The 19,322-nt window shown below is 38.7% G+C and overlaps 1 protein-coding gene across 2 annotated transcripts; it reads left to right on the plus strand.

Annotated features, from left to right (window-relative positions):
* Positions 1 to 12: 12 nt before the first annotated feature.
* LOC111333570 (BTB/POZ domain-containing protein KCTD9) lies at positions 13 to 16,477 on the plus strand. 2 transcript variants are annotated; one of them, XM_022939173.2, is made up of 12 exons: positions 13 to 164; positions 1,543 to 1,667; positions 2,251 to 2,318; positions 2,761 to 2,815; positions 3,236 to 3,291; positions 3,980 to 4,108; positions 4,437 to 4,504; positions 6,839 to 6,931; positions 7,032 to 7,181; positions 11,599 to 11,704; positions 11,888 to 12,021; positions 12,398 to 16,477. In XM_022939173.2, the coding sequence occupies exons 1-12, from the start codon at positions 99 to 101 to the stop codon at positions 12,560 to 12,562; spliced, it is 1,215 nt and encodes a 404-aa protein (XP_022794908.2). In that variant the 5' UTR covers positions 13 to 98; the 3' UTR covers positions 12,563 to 16,477. The 2 variants fall into 2 exon arrangements, with proteins under 2 accessions (XP_022794908.2, XP_022794909.2); XM_022939174.2 differs by lacking the exons at positions 1,543 to 1,667; positions 2,251 to 2,318 and having other exon boundaries at positions 32 to 164.
* The last annotated feature ends 2,845 nt before the right edge of the window (positions 16,478 to 19,322 follow it).

Consider the following 19,322-nt stretch of genomic DNA (forward strand, 5'->3'; position numbering starts at 1 on the left):
AAAACGCCTGTTACGTTTTATGCTATGCCAATGTAGAATTTGGATTTACATTAGGGAGGAAAGTTCTGATTCCGTGCTTTTTACAAAGTCGATGAAATATGCCAGAATTTTCTCAAAAAAGAGTGACATTGCTTGCCAAAGGATGTACGGTTCACGTAGGAAAGGTTTGGTTCGGAATGTTTCAATACATATCCGCTAATTTATTACATGAAGTTTCGAAAATGATCGCGCGCGCGATTTCGCACGATTTGTACGTGATACCAGTTGATCCTCGCAAAATTCTTGCCTAACTTGATTTACAATTCTTTTTTCTCAACATACGTAAGCGGAGGATAAAGTGCAAGTTTTGGGTAGACGTCGGAAACATTTCTTTCAACTTTCCATCTTCTAAATTTGATCGATATACGATTCTCGAAATCTTGTAGATTTCTTTTATGGAGCCAGACGCACACTTTGGAAAAGTATCAAGGAGATTTTAAAAGATATTATTTAAAGTGGGTGGTTGGGGGGGGGGGGGGATACACCGTGTTTGTTTTCGTGTGGAGACACTAACAAATTCTCTGATCCTCTTTCATGTTACCCAATTTCCAAGCAAACCTAACTGTGTACAAAAGAAGGCTCTGTTTACAATTTAACAGTTGATCTCATGCAGGGTCAGCATCAATTAGGCATCTGATTGCCCCTTTGGAAGAGATGTCAACAGTTTCAGATTTTTGAACCATGTTTTATTTAATTCATAGTCAAAACAACAAAGAAAAAGAAAATGCATGACATGATTACAAATACACAAAGAATTAAGAAAATATCACAAAAGCACAAGAACATTTACATTACTCACAATTCTAGCCACTTGCTCTTCTGCCTGGTGTAGCAACGTTTCTCCTTTTATACCTTTAAAAATTAATGGTCGGTCCCACAAGGTTATTAACTAAACATTTTGCAGTGTGTGATATGTAAAGCACTACAAGCAACCAACTGACTGGTGATTTGCATCTCTAGAAAACTTATTTTAACCCTTTGATCCATAACAGTGACTAGGGTCTAATTTCTCACCTTAATAGTCACCCCTAAATCACATCTTTATGTTATGCAAATCAACTATAGAAGCTCTTGATCATCAAACACATTTTTCTTGACAGTACCGTAACCCTCTAAGCCCTAATAGTGACCATCATTTAATTTCTCCCAACAAAATCACTGCCTGATCAAATGTACAGATCATGGGAATGAATGAAATGATCACCAAATATGAAATGTCTTGATGTTTGAACAAAGTCTCTCAATCAGTGAAATAAGAAAGATATGTAGAACATTTATGAGAATATACATGTTGATATCAGGGCTTAAAAGGGTTAGGAAATGTGTAGAGAACAGTATCAAGAACATGTATACTGATGTTATGGTGTTAAGGGTTTACTGAACTGTCTGATCACTTTTTGAAGAGATCTTTTTACATGGTTTTGATAAGATACCACAGATGCTTTTACTATGATGTATTTGCTGTGCGTCCTTTTCTGTAATGTATTGTTTTCCTTTTGAAAGGTCATTGCTGTCCCTAGAACTCTCAGTGAATTACTCCTTGTAGCAAAACGAAAGCTTGGGCTTCCTTTGGCAACTAAAGTTTACACTGCCAAAGGAGGTCTGATTGATGATGTTAATTTAATTAGGTGAGAAAAGCAGATTGGTCTGTTTTACGTTTTCCTCAAAATAATGGTAATTTTCAATATGATTCGGGATGATGCAGATTATTCAAATCTTTCACCATGGCTATGACCGCATGTTCCTTTTTAATGTCACTGTTGTTAGAGTGTTTATCACCTACCTTCTGACAATTTCATTTCTTTATATCACACAGACAGACAATGTACAAACTTGTCATTTCAATGGTGTTATTTTAATGTGATATTTATTACAGTAACTAAATTTCAGAGGAATGTACATCAGCTGTTTAGGAAGAGTTAATCACTGTGTTAATAAGATCCTTAGAGTTTAGGAGCCCTAGGTCAATTAGAGATGAGAATATAATTTATTTGAAGACCAACCAAAAGAAATAGAATTCTATGGAGAACACCTTCTACTACATTGTTGCTACCTTTTGCATATACAGCTCACCTTTATTTGGTACAGATATTTGTGTCAGTTGACATATGCCAAATTGTTCTCACTTGCTTGTATATTTACAACTGTAGGTTATTTGACACAATGCCAGTCATTTACTCTTAAATAGAGGAGCAAAATTTATTTTTCCAGAGATGATGAAGTGCTTTACATATCATCCGAGGAACCAGAACCAAATTCTCTTGCAATTGGGGAGAAATGTAAGTGGCAACTTAGATTCGCTGTGATGGAGTAGTCTGACCATCCTGGGGAACGTAATCCTGACAAGGAATGTTGTTAGAAATGGTGAATGAAGTTTCATTTTCAAGGCATTAACAAGCCCATGAAATTGAGCACTGTACTGACTTACTTGAGTTTGTTCCACTTAAACGTTGAGGAGAATAATTGGTTTAATAATTATACAGTCCACACAAGAACCAAAAAATTGTTGATCTGACTGTTTTTGTACCAAGAAGTGGTCATGAATTAAACTTTTGATGCCTGATTTTGTCATTGTGGCTGCCCAGAAGTGAATAGTTCTTGCTAGTCACTATTGAGCTAGCCAAACAGTGTGCCTAAAAAGCACTATTTGCCGGCTGTGTGGTATAGAACAACAGTATTTATCAGGGATTATTCTTATTGAATGTGGTGCTCTTTGTTCAGCCTTTACAGACTGGGTGACACTCAATGTGGGAGGCAGAGTATTCACAACAACTAGGTAATGAACATGATAGAGATTTTTGGATCAGTGTGACTCAGCAACTGAGCAACTACACACCCATTCCTCCCCTAACTCAACCACAGTCAAAACAAGTTAGGGTTAAAGTTGGGTGAGGGGAAGGGTACCTACAGGTAGGCAGTTGCTCAGGTACTCACAATGATCCAGATTTTTTATCCAGCAAAATAGTGATACATGTAGTTGTATAGTCATAATGAACTCAATTTATAAAGGTTAGCTAAGTCTATGGAATCTACTGAATATATAACTACAAAACAATAACAAAAACAACACCAAGTGCAGAGACTCTTGGGCTTCCAGTCCAGAACTTTGACTAAAGAAATATACCATACTTGTAAATGATTTTTCTAATTTTTTCTTATTTTTCAATTATCTATTAATTTTTTTTTTCCTTAAAAGGGCAACACTGATGAATGAACCTAATAGTATGTTAGCAAGAATGTTCTCCCCAGCAGGTTAGTCTGAAGACCAGGTCACAGATAATTATTAACTCAACATACTGTGTCACCCACTGAATAGAGGTTTATTCAGCTGATAGTGTTACCCACCCACCCCTCCGTTACAACCGTGGCTGGCGTGACTCTGCAAGTGAAGGGTTGATGCCTTATCATCTTTATTACGCAACTGTCCGTGAGTCAAATGTGGTAAATGGTTGTTTAAAATTAGGAGATAGTAAGCGAACACTATTCCATCTCAGCTAATTTGAAGCCTTTTCATTTACCATTTAACTCCCAAGATCTTATTGTTAATTCTTCCCTCTACAGCTGCCACACATTTCCTTGAAAATCATTACGAGAATTTGGTGTTAGATCAGGATAATTACTTCTACCTGACAAGTTTGAATATCCTCATTACCTGTTTGCTGGATAACGGATGGATAATGAAGGGAGTAGTTTTATGTTGATCAATTCTGGGGGTAATGGTGTAACGTTCTGGAGTTCTACAGTTCACTTACAGTTCGCTTACAGCTCCTTTAGTTGTTCGTTATCCTAGATTGTATCACCTCCGTTCTCACTTTACCGTGCATAATAAATACTCGAGTAAATGTCTCCTGGGGCCTTGGGCGTGAACTTGGAGGCCTGGACACTACAAATGGGTTAACAGTGCATTATGTACAGTTAAGAATTATCTTTTCTTTTACAGAGGCTTGGAGTAATGTTTCAGATGCCTCAGGAGCTGTCCTCATTGACAGAAGTCCAGTGTACTTTGAGCCAATCATCAATTATTTACGACATGGGCAGCTCATACTAGACAAGGAAGTCAATCCTCAAGGTACAGCAACTGTAGTATGATAAAGAGTGTCATTGTTACTACAGGGCATCATTTAAACCAGCTCTAAAGCTGGTTTGAGCCAGCCTGTCATTGTTTATACAGGTCCCCATTTAAACCAGCTGTAAAGCTGAACTGGGCCCGAGCCTGTCTAACCATCCCAAATGTATAAATGAGTAAATAGCCTTTATAAACAAATTAGGACAAATCCAACATACATGGCACCACTCAACCATTCGGTCTTCATGCGAGGGAAACAGAAGGAATAATCTTGCAATTATTCTGATGTTTTGTTTTATTTTATTTATTTTTTTTTTTATTCTATATGTAGGTGTCCTAGAGGAGGCAAAGTTTTTTGGAATCTCAGGCATCTTAGAACAATTAGAAGAGTTGGTAAAGGTATTAACCGTGAAAACTTTTTCGTCTTATTTTGTATACATTTATAGCATTGTTCATATATAGATCTCTTAAATACTTTATCAGAGGTTTTCAAATACAGCTACCAAAAGACCAAGAGAAAAGGGGTATAGGAAATGGAGAAACAATGCGTAAATGTTGAACCAAGTGGAAGAAAAATGTACAAAATAATGCAACAAAATATTTGTCCATGACAGCTTTCTCATATTCATCAGGCTTTGATTTTCAATCAGATGTAGCTTGTATGCATAGCTTAAATCTATAAGCAACTACTATTAATTATTAGTATAATTTCAGAGCTGAACAAAGAGTTTCCAGCAATCTGATTGGTCGAGCGGTTCCTTATATGACGCTATATAAACCGCTCCGCGCAGTTTATATAGAAATTAATGTTAAACTAAAATGTTAATAAATGTTACCAAAATGTTATGATTTTAGAAATTTCTCTGTTGTTCAGCTCTGAGATTCTACTAAAACAATTACATACATACATATATACATACATACATACATACATACATACATACATACATACATACATACATACATACATACATACATACATACATGCATGCATGCATGCATGCATGCATGCATACATATATACATACATACGTTTATTGCAACTCCCAAGCTGGGATTTTCAGTTACAAAGCCTACATTAAATTATTGTAATATTATAGTAACATTTGTTTAATAACATTATATATCTATATATATATATAAGTAAATCTAAAGCTAATACAATATAAATACAAAAGGCCAGTACACGTTAAGAACACCAGTGAACTAATACAAAAATTACACAAGAATAGAAGATAGAAACGATTCATCTTTTCGCAACATTTCCATTAAGGAGCGCATTCAGTAGGCGGAACTTAAAGGCGTTTACATTCTTAGCTGCTTTTAAGTCCTTTGGGAGGTTATTCCACAATTTGCATCCACGATACGTGAATGCACGTTGCCCAGAGGACAGGCGGCATCGTGGGATGTGGAGCAGATTACGTGATCTTGTTACCCAACTGTGAATACGAGATCGTGGGACAAACGTGTTAGCCAGATATTCAGGAACTAAATTATTTACACATTTAAATACCATTACAGCATTGTTGAAATAAAGTCTCTCCTTAATAGTGAGCCAATTAAGAGATTTTATGCCTTGGGAGATGTGGTCGAATTTCTTAAGACCTAATACAATACGGGCAGCAAAGTTTTGCACTAGCTGAAGCTTCTTTATATTTCTTTGACAAGTGTTGGCCCATACAGTTGAACAATAATACATTGTACTAAAAACAAAAGCGTTCATCAAAAGTAAGAGAGTTTTCCTGTCCAAAAGGTGTTTGATCCTGCTGATCTGTACTAGTTTGAAAATACAGTTAGAAGTAGTTTTAGTAATATGATCGTTGTATGTTAAGGACTGGTCGATGTAGACTCCAAGGTCCTTTGCTATAGGGACTGGTGTTATTTCCTTTCCCAAGAGTGAAATTGACGTTGGAGGCAATTTCCGCAGTAGTTGAGGAACACCAACAGTAAGATTTTAGTTTTAGCTGGGTTTATTAGAAGGGAATTCTGACAGCTCCATCGGCAGATTTCACTCAAGTCTTCGTTCAGATAGCCAAATACGCGAGCGATGTCAGTTGAGCGAAAGGATAGGTATAATTTACAGTCATCAACGTAGCACACAGACTTGCAGTGGGTTGGAACGGACAATAGATCATTTACATAGATGGTAAATAACACGGGCCCAAGGATAGAACCCTGAGGAACTCCATATTTAAGAGGGAGCGGGTCTGAGATAGCATCCCCAATGCGCACTCTCTGGCTACGACCAGACAGGTAATTATGAAAACACTCCAAGCTCGATTATCCCTCGAAGAGGCAACACCTATACTCTGTAACTTCTGAAGGAGAATATCATATCTGATACTATCGAATGCCTTAGACATATCTAGTAGCACGACAACGGACACTTCACAATTATTCGCCTCAGGTTCGGTGAATACTGTCGAATCATCCCCGAGACGAAGTCGAGGGGATTATTCGACGATATTCACCTCGCCTTCGGCGAATAATTGTTAAATATAAATCATGACATTTTTATAGGCATGTATTCAGAGGTTAACTTTTAAGGAGAGCTTCATTTTCACCTTTCCTCCTTAAATAGTAAACTGGTTTCAACCAGTTCAGAACTGAAATACGGCATACAGCTGACCAGACATTGAACATGTTTGTTAATCCAATTCTGTTGTTGGTTACTTTATATAGCACTATTGACTAGGTATTCATTGACCAGAAATTTCTGTTTACATCTCCTAGGCTATGGAAAATGTTGAAGATGCTCCCCTTTCTAGGAGCGAATTTGTTAAAATTCTTTTGTCAACACCGTCAAACTGCGAGCTTCGCTGTCAGGTAAGTAAGAATACACTTAACCACTTTTACCAGGTGATTATCCCTCTCGATGTACGAGTTTTCTATTATACCTAGAATTCTCGCCTTTTTTGTTCTGTAGGGAATCAATTTAGACTCGGCAGATCTCTCGAAGCTTGACCTGCGCTTTATAAACTTTAAAATGGCAAATCTTAGAAAAACAGACTTGGGGAATGCCAATCTATCCAATTGTTGTTTGGAGAGAGCGAATCTATCTGGAGCACACATGGATGTAAGTACACAATAATTTTAATTTGCATATGGAAGTTTATTGGTCGTGGAGATAAAATATTAAATTACACTTTTCATAAAACAGAAAATAAGATGCAATTGTGGTGTGGTGTGATGAGACGGTGATAATATTTTATGAATTAGGTGTCGAGGGAAATCCGGACTTGCTTTGGTTTACCTCTCTGTGGCAGCGCTTTGATTGGTTTTAAAAAAAAAATAACCAGGTGCAAAGATAAGGCCAGGTGTGTCCATTCGCTCTGACGAAGGACTAACGCTCGAAACGTCAGCTTTTAAGCTCTTTACCGTGGCTAATTTACATTATCAACTCAGCTGATAAAACCAAATTCCCTTGTTACCCCCACCGACGCAGCACCACAGTTTCTTCAGAAACTTGCCCACTTTATTCATGTGTCCTAGCTACTCAACGGGCCCCCACCTTAGCTTAAGGTCTGGATCCGCCGTTGGCTACATGCGTATTGATAAAAACGGGTGTCTCGAAAACACAGACCTCGAAAACGCGAACCGTAGACCTCAGAAAACGCAGACCTCGAAAAATTTGTTTTCGACATTTGTTGTCCTTAAAGAAGGATTATCTATTTTTTTTGATGATTTTTAAAACAGCTGCACAGACGTTTTCAAAACGATGTAAATCATGTCGGTTCAAAGTTTTTGTCTATTAAGCTTTATTTCAACAACAACAACAACAATAAAAATATTTACGTGATCATGTTTTGAAATGGGAAGAGTCCTCAAAAAGCGCCGCTGCACCATTCTGGGAGGAAACTCCAACCTATCTATAGACCTACTAATATACACGCATAAAAGGAAAAAAAAAATCAGAAATGTATATACAGAAATTCAAAGAGTTAAAAATGTAGAAACCTTTAACTTAAAATCTGCCACGGATGATGCTTCTTCTTTAATATCCCGCGGGTTAGAACGTCCCGTTACGGCAAACACTCACTTCGTTACTTCGGATCGTACTTATGGAGGAAGTTAAGCGTCAGCGATCGGGAGAAAACATCTTTAAACGATTTTAAAAAAATCATAAAGAAACGAAACCTGACCGAATTGTTGAAAGACACCTGCGTGGACTGTGAAATCTGCTCATAAAATTAGATTTTAGCATTCTGGACAATTTTTTAGCCATCTAAAAGTATTATTAGTATGTAAACAAGGCTCTATTTTTACATTTGAAATTTTACTCTAAATGTGTAAATAACTAGTATATTTATCTTTAAAATTCTTTAGGTTAAGTAACTAAGTAGTGTCCCCAATTAGTTTTTACACTTGTAAAGCTAAATATATTGACACTTGAATAAAGCTTTTCCTTTTTTTTTTTTCGTCTCGAATATCAAGAGGGAGACTTTTCCATTCCCCAACCATTCTCCTAATAAAGCTAAATTTAAATAAATTAGTCCAAGAAAAGCTGGTTAAAAGGTTTTGGAGTATCCATACCTCTCAATGCATATTCCCTGTCAATATCCCTTGAGAACCGAACCCTAGAATCAAGGGTCAGGCGAACATGATTATTAACCACCTATAAACAATATTATTAACCACCTATAAACAACATCCGCAATAAATCTCCTATCCTCTAAAGATAACAAGCAGAGTTCACGTAGCCTAACCAAATAATTGTCATGACTTTTATGAATAAATATGGTTGCCCTTCTTTGAATTGACTCTATCCGACTAACGTTACTCTTCGTATAAGGGTTCCACACCTGAAAGGCATATTCAACCTTAGGTCTCATAAGAGTACAATACAGAGTCTTAAGAGTTGTGACATCATTGACATCCCGACGTGTTCTTTTGATGAGGCCTAAAATACTATTTGCCTTAGCTGTAATATTGGCAATATGGTAATTCCAAAAGAGAACATCACTAGTTAGCAAGCCCAGGTCTCTATGCAAAGAAACCGAATCGAGTTTAGTCCCATCAATATGATAATCGCAGGTTAAAGGGGACCTCTTTTTGGTAATTGTCCTAACCTTGCATTTACTGTCCTCTTGTTACTCGAACTTCTGGTGGATTTTTAAAGCTTTACACTCAGATGTTATCTGGACACTTATGACATTCTTCTTCCTTCTTTGTTATTCAGTACTGCGATTAAGGAACATGTCATAACAACGATTTGAGTTGACTTAAAGCCTTAGTCACGCGAGGCATTGCGTGACGAATTTTCCCGCAATAGGATCATGTGAGACTGGCTTCTCAAAACCATGTGCTATCAAACAAACTCACAACATGGACACTGGTGTTGAACGCTTCTTCTTTTGAGCCCAACGTGGCTTTCAAGATACCTTTTCTCGATTCTCAGACTGCAGACCTCGAAAACGCAGAGAACCGTAGTTGTGAAGCGATTTTTTTTCGGCGAGGGAGACTCAAATCTGAAGATCGTAGCGAAGGAGGCGAAGATGTTACAAAAGCTACGGCATCCTAAGGTTGTTGAATTTGTTGCTGTTTGTCCTAAACCGGTTGCTATAAGAGGAGGGCTTTGGGATTTTCGGTTTTGCGGTTTTGACTGTTTTTCGGATCGGTTTTTCGGTTTTTGGGCTAAAAATGTTCGGTTTTTCGGTTTTGGTTTGCAGATTTTACGTGTTTTTGCATTCGGTTTTCGGTTTTCACAAAAATTCTGATGCGGTTTTCGGTTTTTCCTTTTTGACCCCTTTAAAGGTGAAAATGTAGCAGTTTTGTCAGGTTTGCATGCGGTTTTCGGTTTTCTGCCTTTTTTGGTCGGTTTCTTGGGTTTGGAGGTTTTTTTCTCCGGTTTTGCGGTTTCCCAGAGGCCCCGATGCCCCCCTCCTATAATGATGGAATACGAATGTTTTGATTTCCTGCCAGTCGTTCTTGATGTCCAGGTTTCAGATCTCCTCAAATTTTTGCATTGCCTCAATAGAATACAAGCAGGCGAAGCCTTTCAATGTTTTCTTACCGGTTTTTCCCAAGGCAGCGATTGATATCGCCGAGGGACTTCAATTTTTGCATTCAAGGTACACCGCGACTTGAAACCAGGGAATGTCTATCTCAGGAGCCCTATATGGTACTGTCCCGCGCTCAAGGTTGGACGTCTGCGCGTGATTTATCGTAGTAGTATTACTGAAGTAACCGAGAGCAACTTTTATCAAAATCTGTTAGTTTGCAGACCACTGGCTCAACACCAAACAAATCTTGAAATTGATCTTTGCCGAATTCCGGTCGCGCGCAATGCTTGTTACTGACCAAGTCTCCCTTGCCGAAAAATTGCTCGAGAAACCTCGAAAACAAATTTTTCGAGGTCTGCGTTTTCTAGGTGTGCGGTGTGCGGCCTACGGTCTGCCTTTCTGAGGTCTGTGCAGTGTGCGCAACGTAAAACTAATGAAATGTATCGCGCGTACAGAAAAACGACTCTAGGGAAGGGGGGTGGGGGTGGGGTGAAATGCAATTTCCTGAGACTATAAATGACCCACTTTGATACCTTCCTGATTTTTGTTTAGTCTTGCACTTTTTGGTGCTCGAGTTAAAGGAACCAAAAAGGAAAGAATTTACTTTCTCTCAACCCACATTACGTAATGTTATGTAAATGTGATGTACCTATCAACTCCGCAGTTTGAAAAATGTCGTTACACGTATGATGTATTGATAAAAATTGATAAAATACGCCTTACTATATCGAAAAATACTAAGATCCTTTCAACAAAGGTTTAGATACCACTTTTCAAAGGATTTTTGTCTGTTTAAGTATTTTACCCTTCTGTCTAATAAACAATTTCGAAGTCGTATGGGACGGATGTTTATGTTAATTGAACCGCTATAAACCAGTTTGGGATAAATTCTTAATTTATCTCTTGTCTGGGCTCCACACGGAATTTACAGGTCAAGTATAATATGTTCTCTCAGTTTAAGGGCGTTTTTTTTTTTCTCCAATCTATCATCAGGGCTCTAATGAGTACTTCACAAATTCTCCTTTTGCACGAAAAGTATTAGGATCAGTTTTTCCCTTTTATCAAGCAGACGTAACGGAAATTGGCTTTTTTCACCGCACGCGCACGAGATCTGGACGAGAACATAAACACGAGCTTTAAAAATGTCAGAAAACAAAACTCTCTCACTGGTGCGTCATGACGTTTCAGTAGCTTTGGTCTGATTGGTTGAGCAATCATGTAGGTTTTCATTCTACGGCAATCAGTGTGCAAGTTTCCTCAAGAGTGTTCATGGTTTTGACACTTTTATTTGATTCCGCACAAGTAGTAAAGCGAACAGTGAAGGAGGCCATGGATTTGTCAACAAGAAACTTGTATCACAACTACTATTCACGGCAGGTTTTCGTTCAAGGACTGCTTTCATTATTCGTTATTGACCAGAAACTGGTGTGCTACCCAGCGGCTAAACGCAGTTAAATAAAATCTTTTCCATTCTTTTTTTCCATTGTCAAGGGAGCTATTTTAAGCTGCACTCGTCTTCAAAGGGCCCATATGGAAGGGGCCTCCCTCAGAGGGTGTAATTTTGAAGACCCTGCAGGAACAAGGGCTAATCTAGAAGGTACGAAGATAGCTGGTGCTCAAATTATTATTTTCCGTTGTCTGTTCCTTCGCTCGTGCCTTCACATCTACTGCCTTGTATTAATTCTTCAGGCGCTTCTGGCTGAAGAGGCAAGATGAGAAATCTCCATACAACAGAGCCCTACATAGCATGACTCACTGTTGGAATAATTTTCATCTCCAGGTGTGAACTTAAAAAATTCTGATCTAGAAGGAAGTCAGTTAGGGAATGTTAACCTTCGTGTTGCTACTTTAAAAGGCGCAAACCTTCAAAATTGTATATTGCGAGGAGCTGTACTGGCTGGAGCTGATCTAGAGGTGAGATTTAGTTTGTTACACTAAAGAAATAAGATGTTTTTTAAAAAATTAACCTATTGCGTTGGGCGTGTCTGTCAAAGGAAGCGGTCGGCGGGAACGTGACTTATGTGCCCGACAGAGATAAGACACGCGAGGAGTTCCTGCGTGCGTGACTACCCTTTCACTTTTTTCGTTAGCACGGGTGACTTACCGCTCGTGCGTACAACGCCAAATTACTTGCGACTGGTTGATCGAGCGTCTTCTACGTAAGCTTACTTTACTCAGGCTCATAAAGCACAACATTTGTTTGCTATACTCCTCTTCCCCTCTTCCTCTTTCCCCGCTGGTTTAATGTGTTTGAATTCTGACAGTTTATCGTACACAATATTATTCGTAGAACTGTAATTTAACCGGCTGCGATCTACAAGATGCTAATCTCCGAGGGGCCAATATCACCGGTGCTACGATTAAAGAAATTACAGGACCACTTCACATGACAGCTTTCGTTAGAAACCAGCTACCAGGCTCTGCGCTGTCTGTACCCCCAACGCCAGATTCCTGAAAGAGAGATTGCGTAACGACGGACAGCAAACGCGATGTCGTGGAATATAACTTCGTAAGATTGCTTTGGCGTAAAATGGTAAAAGAGGGATTATAACATAGCACGCGTGCTTGCCCCATCTCGGTCCTATTGAGCCGCTATGAACAAAATCTTTATTTACGCACGCCCCTACGTAACTTAGAGGACGTTATAGTTTTTTTTTACCTGGCTGCAGAGTTGCCGTCCTCTTAAGGATACGGTAGACCTTCACGGGTGTCCTTAACAAAGAAATTGTTACCACGCTATTTAAAACGTTACCACCATAAACTATATATCAATGGAAAGGTTATCAATTGCACTTTCCAGCAACAATTCTTTCATTTTAGCTTGATCTAATCGTAAGCCGACAGAGGCGCGACAAGCGGAAACGGAAGACGTTTCTTTGAGCTAATTAATCGGGTATCAAATCTACCCGCACAAGTAAAACTTCTGCACAGTTTCAATCGTAAGGGGTTGGTCTCCAAAACCACGTGGGGCTTTTTCGATGTTCCTATTGGTTGCTTTGCAATCTTTCTGTCAAGTTTGGTTATCAAAATTTTACCGATACGCGTTACTTCGGAGACCGTTGCGGGATATCAACAGGGCCGTAGCTAGCATGAGGCAAGACGAGGCAATTGCCTCGTCTTGATTTTGGCCTTTTTTTTAATTTTTTTCTTGAAGATTGACTTTTCTTAAGAAAATGCCACGAAAAATCATTAAAAGAGCATTTCTGAACCTCTAGATTTCAAAATTTTCTTGGGGGCATGCCCCTAGACCCCCCTAGCAGCTCGCGCCTTCGGCGCTCGAAAATTGTCGCGTCTTGTCCTGAAGTTTGGCTACGGTAGTTTGGAAGATATGGAATGCCGGAATACCCGGAATTCCCGGAATGATCAAGAAATAATAAATTTAAAAAAAATAAAAGTAAATAAATGAATAAGAATATTGATGATTAAAAATTAATGGTAAATTTACAACTTAATCAAATAATTTGATGCGAAGTTTATCTCTGAGGGTCCCGAAAAAAAAAAAAACACTTACCGGAACTGTTCATGGAGATGCACGTATTAGAATTAAAAAAAGTCTGCGTCGGGCGAGTAGCCCATACAGCCTAAGCGACGAAATATTTGTACTGTCCCTCCCCCTTGGATGGGATGCTAGTCCATCACATGGTTACTCCCCGTTTTAAATTCGCCTCCACACGTTTACACACCTATAGGATATCTAGGGCGCAATGACCATTAAGCCGGCACGCTATTCCAGCCGGAACCATTGCAGAAGATTAAACAAATGCAATATTTCCAATTAGTTTAGTAGTTTCAATTTTAAAAATCTCCGAATTATTACAAATTAATACTCTACCTTAAATAATTATTAACCACACTGGTGGCTATCAAGGCAGCTACCAGCGGTCTCCTGTTAAAATTGAGAGATCGTCAGTTACTCGACACCTTTTCGCGTTAATTATATATACCTTGAATATATGCCTTTGAATATAAACCTTGTACTGATGGATTCTTCTCAACAAGAAAAAGACAAAAAAGCACTTACTCCTCGGTTGTCTCTGGAGATGGTAAGTTTTTTTTCTTTCCAGTTACTTTTTTATGGTTGTGGTTTCACTTGAATGCTAAATTTGACCCACCACGTGGTCCGTTGTCTTTATTGGTTGTACTCCTAGCGATTCCGAAGTGTAAAGGCACTATTTATCAATTTTTTCTTAATATATTTCTATTTGTAAACCACACAGAATCGAGTAGTTCAGAGAAAGAGCTGGAAAAAAGGTAATGGAAACCTTAATTAGAAGTATTTCTACCGTAGTTGTTAATGATAAAAAAATATGTTCAAAAGATATGTTTAGGTCGCTAGGGGAGAGTCTTTCTGGAAAGATCAGTTATCTCACTCACGTGAGCCCCGTCCACATACACTTTAAAAGGTGTTGGCGGGTCTACGCGACTCCTGTAATTCGCAAATAATTCCTCAAGCCTTCATATTTACCTTAGCTCTTACTGATGTGTCTGTTAAGCCCGCTGCTTAGTGAATACGTCTTGCACGACAGTTCGCACAATAGTTTGGAAATGTTTGGAAATAGCTTGCACAGCACTTATTAGAAGTTATCACAAATGAAAAGCAAATGGATACAAGAGTACTCATCGGAAAAGATTTAATCCACCAATATATGCTAATGCTGTGCCCCAAAACAACAATTATCGATTGTTAAAACTACGGGAACAAAGCGTCATATTCAGAGGCAGTAATTGTAGTCTCCCCGAGTCTCTTATCTCTTCGGCACACCATTAATACACAAGCGTGGATTAACTTAAAAGATATTTCCAGACAGAACAACAACAAAAAGTGAAATCAGTGTGTCGCTATCACACAAGACAGAACGTGATTTCTTTCCTTTCCAGACAAGAGAAACTTTTTTTGTTGTTAACAGTTTGTGGCAAATGAAATAGTTCCAATGGAAAAAGGTCGCTTGCCCCTGATTCAATTCCCTAGTCCGATAAGATCAGTATGTGATAACGATATAAGCTAACAAATGGACCGGTTAATTGATCCCATTACCGACACTGAAACCACAAGCGAAAAGTTGTCACCACCCAATCACTTATCTTACTAACTTGTCACACAATCTATCTCAACAATAAATGGCTTTTCACACTGTGGTGGCTCAAAGAATTCAGTTCGAAAAAACGTTTTTAAATAACTCGAGTACGTTTCAATATTTTAAAATAAAAGTTTAGAAACTCTAGTTAAAATAGTAATGCTTTGTTTGGGGTGAAAAAAAAGTTTTGGCAAAATTTGGCCTGCGAAGGTCTACCGTATCCTTAAGCTTCAGTGTAGTTTTCCTTCTCTACAAAATATGGAAGGAATCAGCGAACAACTGCCCAATTTTTCTATCGGCATCGACCTTTCAAGGTCTGATCCAACTAGCAGCGAAAACAAAGCCGAAAAAAAACTCAGCAAGCGGTAGCGTGAACATTATTTTGAACAATCAAAACCCTTGATAACTTCACCCCCGGCTCTTTTAATGACACATTGGTTCATTTAGCTTTGATTCTCTCCATTTTTCCCGTTAATTTTGACAGCTTTTCATTCACAGCGTTTATCGGTTGAGCACAGGCCGCCCAAGCTCTCTTTGAGAACCACACAAGGAACACAATTTGCATATCGATTTATAAGGATTTGTATGGGATTTTCTACAAGATAGCCATAGAGATAGTTAAAAGTGCAAATATTAAATAAATATGGCTGACCTTATTCCATACGTGTGTTGCTTGCTCCTGGTGTTGTTATTTTACCGATTTCACTTGATTTAAGCGGTTTTTTTGAATCCTGGTCTTCTCTTTAAGAATGGAATAAGGTAAGCCATTTTTATTTAATATTTTCACTTTTAACTATCTTTATGGCTATCTTGTAGAAAATCCCATTCAAATCCTTATAAATCGATATGCAAATTATGTTCCTTGTGTGGTTCTCAAAGAGAGCTTGGGCTGCCTGTAGGTTGAGTGGATCAAACCAAAGTAAAAAATGTGGCGTGTTTTTGACCAGTCAAGAGGAACGATTGTTTACTTTTTTTGTGCGTTGTTAGAATTTTGCGCTCTATCACAATAAAAAAGTTTCATCGCGCAGATCCTTGTTGTCGCTCTGTTATAAGAGAATTTGTTCTTGCTTTTAGTTGTGCGTATATCGAGTTATGGATGCGCACGATAAGCTTGAACAAATTCGTAAATAACGACTACTGAATAATGGTCGAATATCGAATAGAAGCGTGGAAGTCGAACGGTCCTGCCGAAGAGAAAGCCACTGACAATTTTGAAAAAGAGTTATTGGAGCACTGAAACAACTGCCGAAAACCATTATTAATCAAAGATGAAAAATAAACTAAGTTATATATTATTTGAGAAAGCGTGTGTTTGTCTGAGGATAACCTTGAGTTGTATGTTTAAAAGCAAGTTTTTTCGAAAAAGGTTCTTGAATACCGACAAAGGAGAAAAGTAGGCAAGGACAGGTAAAACACTTGTAGCACTGAGGATGTGGAATCCCTCTGAATCCATCGAAAAATTGTCTTGGGAAGTCTCCTTAGCTCTTTGGCAAAGGTACTTAAGTGCTCTTAAAGTTTTACTAAATTCAGCTTTCTGGGGTCGAAAAGCCGCTTTAATTTGTTCGTCTGTCCTTCAAGAATGGGGGCATGTCATTTGCCATCCTCGGAGGCCCAGGGGCTAATCCTGGTTTTCTCTTCTTAAAGAATCTTTAAGAAGAGAAAACCAGGATTCAATAAAACCGCTTAAATCAAGTGAAATCGGTAAGATAACGACACCAGGAGCAAGCAACATACGTATGGAATAAGTTAAGCCATTTTTATTTAATATTTTCACTTTTAACTATCTCTGGCTATCTCGTAGAAAATCCCATACAAATCCTTATAAATCGAAATGCCAATTGTGTTCCTTGTGTAGTTCTCAAAGAGAGCTTGGGCGGCCTGTGGTATGGGATGTTATCGATTTGCCTTAAAAGAGAGAAAAAATGTCTTGTTTTAAAATAAAATGGAGTTGCCTTGTTGTTTTCTTTGTTGATTACCAGCGTCTCAGGCCATTTTGAAGCGTTTTCGGCGAGTTAGCGCTATTTTGGTGTTTATCTGCTAAAAAAAACACACGGCGCCCACACAAGCGGCGTGTCTGGTCGTTTGTTCGAAATATAAATAAATATAGGGAAGAATATTGAAGAGTCGTATTATCGTAAACTTATATCAAGGAATGTCTATGTTAAGGCTCAAAATAAATGTAAACCTACCTCACTTTCTGTCTATTGTCCTTTCTGTGGTTCTAAGTGGCGAATTTGAGCGATTTGATAGATTTTGCGTTGAGTTTTACTTTACTGTATAAGAAGGAGACAAGGGTGGAAAGCTCATCATTTTCGATGAGGCGCATTCAACAGATAGTAAAAATCACGTAGGAAAGGGTTAATGAGATAATTGACCAAATGCATCGGGGAAAACACATTGATGGCTTAGAAATGGTTTTCACAAACTCCCAATATCCGCCTTCGGATACACAATTAGCCATTGCCGAAAACTACTTTTACTAATCACCCGATCATTTCTTACAAAAAAGGAAAATTCCTTACGACAAGCAAAAATACAGTTCGAAGCCGATAAAGCGATGCGACCACAAAAGCAACATGGGGAACCCGTGCCGTTCTTTGTTTATCTTTATTCGCAGGGCAAAAATTCATTGTTTGTCGGCGCAAAACTATCCACAGAAGCTTCAGATGATTTCTGGGACAATTCATCGTCTGAAAAAGTCGACATTTCCCGACTGACAACGAAACAGTGATTCTCTGTGCAGTGAACAAAGAGAGTTGTGACAAAGCAAAGCATAAGTTTGTTGAGCCTTTGACGTCATAATGACGTCTTAGCGGGCTCGGCTGGATCATATTTTCAGCAATAGCGGACGACTTTTGAACGACTTTGAAGCGGTAAAAATTGGTCATCGAAGGTTTGTTTTGAGTTTTTAATGGCAAAAAGGGTCTTAACTTGATCCAATTCAACATTGTGTAAACAATTTAGGCCAAAATAAAATGGTCAATCTTCGTCTCAGGGGCACTTTACGGCAATCCGATAATATCCCAGACAAACCTTCATAAATATAAAACGTTGCACATCACTGTTAGAGTCACGTCCGCTTTTCTAGTGGTGAGCTTGAGCTTCCTGTGCATGATGTGGGACGGAAACCGGTAATCCGGTAATCCTCCGCCCTGAGGCATAAAGGGGTGCATTTCAGTGGTTTTGGTTACTTTGGGTCGAGTGCCGCATAACACAAGACCAAACAAAATCAGAAAGGGATCAAAGTGAGTCATTTGTAGCCGCAAAACATCGCATTTCATAGCCCTGTGAAGGTCCTACCCCTTCCCTGTTTTGAGTTTTTAATGGCAAAAAGGGTCTTAACTTGATCCAATTCAACATTGTGTAAACAATTTAGGCCAAAATAAAATGGTCAATTTTCGTCTCAGGGGCACTTTAAGGCAATCCGATAATATCCCATACAAACCTTTATAAATATAAAACGTTGCGCAACACTGTTGAGTCACGTCCGCTTTTCTAGTGGTGAGCTTGAGCTTCTTGTGCATGATGTGGGACGGAAACTGGTAATCCGTTAATCCTCCGCCCTGAGGCATAAAGGGGTGCATTTCAGTGGTTTTGGTTACTTTGGGTCGAGTGCCGCATAACATAAGACCAAACAAAATCAGAGAGGGATCAAAGTGAGTCAGTTGTAGCCGCAAAAAATCGCATTCTATAGCCCTGTGAAGGTCCTACCCCTTCCCATTCCCTCAGAAATGTCTGAAGTATTCAGGAGAGCCATGATGATAAATTAAGAATTTATTCCAAGCTGGATTACAGAATCTCAATTAACAGAAAAATAAGTCACGTACGAATTTGAAACTGTAGTCTCAGGACATTGCATTTCATAGCGCCATAAATGCCCCACCCCTCCCCCCTTCCCCCTTTCCCCACTCAAGTGAGAGTCGTTTTTCTTTACATGGGATGAGTTTCCATTAGTTGCGCACATTGCACCCAAATTATGAGACCAAAATAGACTTTCTCTGATACCGATAATACCATACAGGCCCAGACAAGAGATCAAAAGAGAATTGATTCCAAACTGGATTACAGCTGTACAATTAACGGAAATCCCTCTTGAACAAATTTGAAGATTGACCTTGAGCTTTGGTGCGTGGAATGCTT

The sequence above is a fragment of the Stylophora pistillata genome, chromosome 1 (genome assembly GCF_964205215.1).
Source record: "Stylophora pistillata chromosome 1, jaStyPist1.2, whole genome shotgun sequence".
Classification (NCBI taxonomy): Eukaryota; Metazoa; Cnidaria; class Anthozoa; order Scleractinia; family Pocilloporidae; genus Stylophora; species Stylophora pistillata.

What these genes read in the sequence shown, in the direction of transcription:
- LOC111333570 (XM_022939173.2), top strand. Translation starts at nt 99, where the DNA reads ATGCCAGAATTTTCTCAAAAAAGAGTGACATTGCTTGCCAAAGGATGT. An exon ending in CAAGGAAGTCAATCCTCAAG is followed by an intron (nt 4,109 to 4,436) that starts GTACAGCAACTG and finishes TTCTATATGTAG; the next exon opens with GTGTCCTAGAGGAGGCAAAG. An exon ending in AACAAGGGCTAATCTAGAAG is followed by an intron (nt 11,705 to 11,887) that starts GTACGAAGATAG and finishes TTTCATCTCCAG; the next exon opens with GTGTGAACTTAAAAAATTCT.